Source organism: Miscanthus floridulus, chromosome 9, assembly GCF_019320115.1.
Source record: "Miscanthus floridulus cultivar M001 chromosome 9, ASM1932011v1, whole genome shotgun sequence".
In the NCBI taxonomy this organism is placed as follows: Eukaryota; Viridiplantae; Streptophyta; class Magnoliopsida; order Poales; family Poaceae; genus Miscanthus; species Miscanthus floridulus.
The window spans coordinates 91,860,011-91,865,363 of NC_089588.1; the positions used below are offsets into that span (position 1 = coordinate 91,860,011).

At 57.9% G+C, this 5,353-nt stretch overlaps 1 protein-coding gene across 1 annotated transcript; it reads left to right on the top strand.

Annotated features, from left to right (window-relative positions):
* The first annotated feature begins 2,169 nt into the window (after positions 1-2,169).
* Positions 2,170-2,631, top strand: LOC136480284 (uncharacterized). Its single transcript, XM_066477873.1, has one exon. The coding sequence runs from the start codon at positions 2,170-2,172 to the stop codon at positions 2,629-2,631; it is 462 nt and encodes a 153-aa protein (XP_066333970.1).
* Positions 2,632-5,353: the final 2,722 nt, after the last annotated feature.

A 5,353-nucleotide genomic window follows, 5' to 3' on the forward strand; every position in this document is an offset into this window, starting at 1 on the left:
GCCATGCCCGACCCTTTCTCATGTTAATAACCTAGAGGCAAGGTTTGCGGAAATGAACGCTGAGTAAAACTGGTCGGACTGCAAGAAACCTATGCCCCAGCGGCTACGGCACTCTTGCTTACCAGCGTGATCACTGGTCAGAATGCAAGAAACCTACGCCCCAACGGCTACAACACTCTTGTTTACCAACGTGGTCAGAGTTTCCCTCCCACACCTCGAGCTCTATGGTCTTAACAACAAGAAGGGTCGGAACACATTAACCCTTTTTACACATAAAAAGGGAGAAAGAACAAATTTGTTCAAATGAAACAAAAGAACAAGCTTATTTAAATGAAACAGAAGGGTCAGAACTTGTTCGCTTATTACAAATGCGCTGCCTGACCTATCTGACTAAACTAAAACCTCGGGGGGGATGATTTCATCTTCTATCTTGGCAGAAAGGTCGTGCGCCAGGGGGGGCTACCTCCTTCTCGATGTCATCCAGCTTGGCGTCGATATAGACGGGTGCGAAGCCTTGGCTCATCGTCGCCAGATCGATGTTCTCGTAATGAGAATAGGTGATCGCGAAGGATCGGTGAACGCCAAAGCGAAGCATGCCCTTTGCCATATCACGTGCTCGGTCCATGATCCGAGTGGCGCGAACCGCAAGCGAGCTTGTCTCTTGGTCTGAGGCCAGCTTGACCTCGTCACAGACCAGCTAGATGGCGACGCGCAGCTTGTCATGTTCCTCGCTCTCTTTCTAGAGGGTATCCTTCACCTCACTAAGCTCCTTCTCCTAGCCATGGCTCTTCACCACCTCTGCCTCGTGCTTGTCGTCGAGACCTGCCCAAGTCACGTACCGACCGTGTCAAAAGGTTTACCATGGATTCTAGGGAGAAAGACAATAAGGGAAACCGGAGACTTACCATCCACGTCCGCCTGAAGCTTGCGCACCTCATCGCGCTATCAGGTCACCTCAGCCTTTAGGCGCCGGACCTCTTCTTGGCACTGACCGACCTCCACGGCGAGCCCGGTGGACATGCCTTCGGCTATAACCTTTAGGTCCCTCTCCCTCTAGAGCCCATCCTCGAGGTGGCCGATCTGCTGCTGAGCGTCGGCATGCTCTTGGCAAGCCAGGTCAATCCCTATGTAGAGTTCCTCTATGGCCTAGAGAAAATCGTCCTGCTCCTTCCATAGCTGCTCGGCCTCCACGACGTCCATGTGCACACTCTTGATCAGGGCTGCGAGCTTTTCCTCGGCCTCGCAGGCATTGTCATGAGCGTCCTTCTCCCTAACTCGGAGGTCAGCCACCTCTCGGGTGGCAGGGGCAAGCTCAGCCACCTCCTGACGGGCGGCAGCGAGCTGTGCGGCTAGCCCCTCACTCCGCCGCGTCTCCTCATCAAGGAACTGGGACTTCTCTCAGCTATGGACCATAAGGACCTACGAAGAAGACAAGACTTAGAGGTGTGGAAAGAGAACATGAGGGTTGGAAGCACGGTCATATCATACCTGGCCAACCGGGGTGACAATGTCGTGCATTGAGCTCAGCATGGTGGTCAGGGCGCGAACCACGTCCCCAACCTCCGTGTGGACACTCCCCCATTCCATCTCCTCTGTTGCTTCATCGAGGGCAGCCACCCGGACCAGAGACTAGGACGTCCCCACACCGACCTCAAGCGGCGCCAACCTCTCTTGCAGCGGCAACTCCTCCACAGCAGCTCCTCTAGCAATAGAGGGGGTGGGTGATGCGGACACGGAGGCCTCCCCTGTCGCCACATCCACGTAGGATGCCTTGGGTGCACCTCCTTCCGTCCTCCCTGCCATGGACATGACCACCTACACGAATGATGACTTCGGCTGTGCTGCCTCCGCCTGCTTCGTTGAGGACACGACTGGCCACGCCGCGCCCACCATGGGTGCCCCGGATGCACCCTCCTTCCTCCTGCTCTCCCATGGACGTAACCATCGGCTACGCCTCCCACGCCGTGGCCGCCCCAACACTACTCACGCTCACCACCGGCGAGGTGCCAGCTGGCTCCTAGCGTGTTTGCCGGTGGAGGATCTTTTTCGGAGCGAGCCACGGGAGAGTCCCACGTCCTCTGATGCTGCAAGGGACATCGCGGTCAGTTCACAACAAAAATTCGCTAAGACAAAAAGATGAAAAACCTTTTGACTCACCCTGACGCCATCATGCGAGGATGTTTTGCGGCCGGCTTGCCCGACCCCGGCTGCTCCTTGTCAACACGTTGCTGCTTCGAGCCCTCCCTCAGCTCAAAGGGCTCGGATGGATCAGAACGGCCACCTCCCGCCGACTCTGGAGGGACTGCGGAGGGCTCAGACGGAGCATGGCGGTCTGATTCCGCCAGCTCCGAGGCCACCGTCGAAGGCCCAGACAAGGCGAGGCAGCCTATTTCCACCAGTTCTGAGGCCACCGTCGAAGGTCTGGATGGGGCGGGGCATTTTGATTCCGTCGGCTCTGGGGGCGCATCCTCCCCCTCCTGCCCCGTGGCATGCCGCAGGAAGGGCCCCACCTATGGTGAAGGCGGGTCCTCGTCCCTAGCAGCCAGATCGTCCCACAGGATGGGCGACATGGAGCTGTCATCCTCCTCCTCCTCATCATCTTCTTCCTCCTCTTCTTCCGACGAACCTTGATGCCACCTCCCTCGCTGCAGCTTCACTCGCTGCTTCGACCACCGTTTCCTCTCCTCATCATCCTTCTTCTTCTTCCTTTGTACATCTATGGCATAGTTTGCCGCCTTCACAGCCGTGTGCTCTGGTAGTAGTGTGATGGAGTCCCGAAAGACTAACCCCGTTGATAGCTCGATGAAGCCCACGTCTGGCCACATTATGGGATGCCCCAAGATCAGGAACACGGCGTCGGCCACCTCCGTGGCCTCCTTGATGCGCTACGCGACCTCGCTATTGTGGAGCAGCCCTTAGACGAGCGTCGTCCCGATGAGCTACGCGCCAAGCGTCATCCCGTACAGTGGGAGGACGCGCGACATCAGCGGTGCCACCCTCCTCGTGTGATACCCCCCGATGATGCTAGCCCCGCAGAGGCCGTGGGTCTTTAGGAACATGATGGCCTTGAGGAGGTCATGCATCCTCTTCTTCTCCTTGATGGGTGGACCCCACGGCCATGTTGGTGGTACCTCTTCGACCAAGCACCCGGAGAAGACCGGCAAGGGAGCGACAGGGTCATCCTTCATGTAGAACCAATGCGAGTGCCATCCCTTGTTGGATCTAGAAACTTGGTAGGGCATGTACTCGGCCATCCGCTACCCCTAGAGGTGGATGCCCATGGATCCCATCGGCACCGGGGTCTCCTAGCCTCTCTCCTTCTTCTTGATCAAAGAGATAGAGAAGAAATACCTCCACAGCTCGAAGTGGGGCTCAATCCCAGGTACCCCTTACACATCGCGATGAAGGCCACGATGTGTGAGATCCCGTGGGGGTTCAAGTGCTGCAGCTTGATCTGATAGTGGTGTAGCAGACCCCAGAAGAATGGGTGGGGAGGAACCGTGAGTCCATGCTCGTGGAAGGGCGCGAAGGAGACGACGTATCCGTCGAGCGGCGCCAGCGCATCCTCACAGCCAGGCACAAGCCACTCCGCCACATCGGTCCTCCCACAGAGAAGACCACGCTTCACGAGGTCCTCCATCCATGCATGGGTAACATCAGAGCGGTAAGATGAATCCATGGAGGATGGAGGCGGCTACGGAGAAGCAAAGGCGGTGGCGGAGAGGCGAAACCTATAGATCTAGGGCTTCGATGGTGGATTAGCAAGCACGGTGGATCCAAACGGCGGTGGCGGAGAAACAGAGAAGGTAAGGTTGTGGTTTTGGTGTGTAGAAACATGAAGGGGGAGGCCGCTATTTATAGGACGGAGCGAGGCAAGAAGGCGAACCATCCATCGAAGTTCACGCACCCGTTGTGTCACGTCACATCACCTCCCTCTGAAGATCATGCGCACGTTATCTCTAGCCACGCCCATGAAGGACATGTCGGATGATGGTTCGCCCGGTCGATGGGTCAAGAACCATCATAGGTAAGGAGGGATACGGAGCTAAAAACTCTCCTACAGCCCATTCAGGCCTAGGAGTTCGAAGGTTGGCCCTCTGATGGGTTCACAGCTGCTCCGGGGCACCCTTAGAGAAAGGGGTGGAAAGGGATGGGCCCACTAGCGGCCAATACCCAGGTGCACGAGCACCACGGGCATCCTAGCCCACGCTCGAGTCTTGGTCGATTCCCAGTCCATGGTTTTTCCTTGAAGAAAGGCAATGAGCCCTTGGGACCGGCCGAATGGACCCAAGAACTATATGGATTGGCCGCCAAGAGTCTGGAGTCGGTCACCAGCTGACCCATGCTGGACCCTCACAAACGGGAAGCTAGGGCACCACTCAGACTAGCCCATTAACAGCTCACCGAGCACCATGTTTTGTCCATCGAGGAAGTATGTGGCATGGCTCAGCCCCTCCATTTTATCGAAAAAAAACGCTTGAGGGATGACGATCACAAAGACGAGCCGACCGTCGGCTGGACCCTTGCCACGCGCGGGGGCTTGAGGCAAGTTGGACTCGTAAGGAGACTGAACGTGCAGTCGCAGTACGATGGCGGACTGATCGTATTCTAGGGGACTGGAATCAAGAAAAATCTTTCCGACCTCCCAAATCCTACGGTTACATGCCCCCAAGGAGACCGATCATGACAAAAGGGAATCATTGTCCTACCAGGACACGCTGCGGGCTACCAAAAGAAGGCCAAGGCCCTCAGAGTCCTTCCATCCGAAAAAAACCTCCAAAGGAGTATTCTACTCCTCCACAAGCTCGGGGGCTACTGTCGGGTATCGATAGTAGGGATACCCAAAGCAAGGAAGTTAGCGCCCACGCTGACTTCCCAGGATGGCTCGAGACGTATTAAAATGTCTCACCCGACCCCAAGGCCGCGGGCTTCGTCTCGCCCGACCTCAAGGCCGCAGGCTCCGTCTCGTCTGGCGTCAAGGCCGCGGCCTCTGTCTCGCCCGACCCCAAGGCCATGGGCTTCGTCTCGCCTGACCTCGAGGCCGTGGGCTCCGTCTCGCCTGGCCCCAAGTCCACGGGCTCCATCTCGTTCGGCCTCAAGGCCGCAGCCTTTGTCTCGCCCCACCCCAAGGCCGCGGGCTCCGTCTCGCCTAACCCCAAGGTCGCGGGCTCCGTCTCACCCGACCCCAAGGCCGCAGGCTCCATCTCGTCCGACCTCAAGGCCGCGGGCTCCGTCTCACCCGGCCTCAAGGCCACGGGCTCCGTCTTGCCCTACCCCAAGGCCGCGGGCTCCGTCTCGTCTAGCCTCGGGCTCCGTCTCACCTGACATCAAGGCCGTGGGCTCCGTCTCGCCT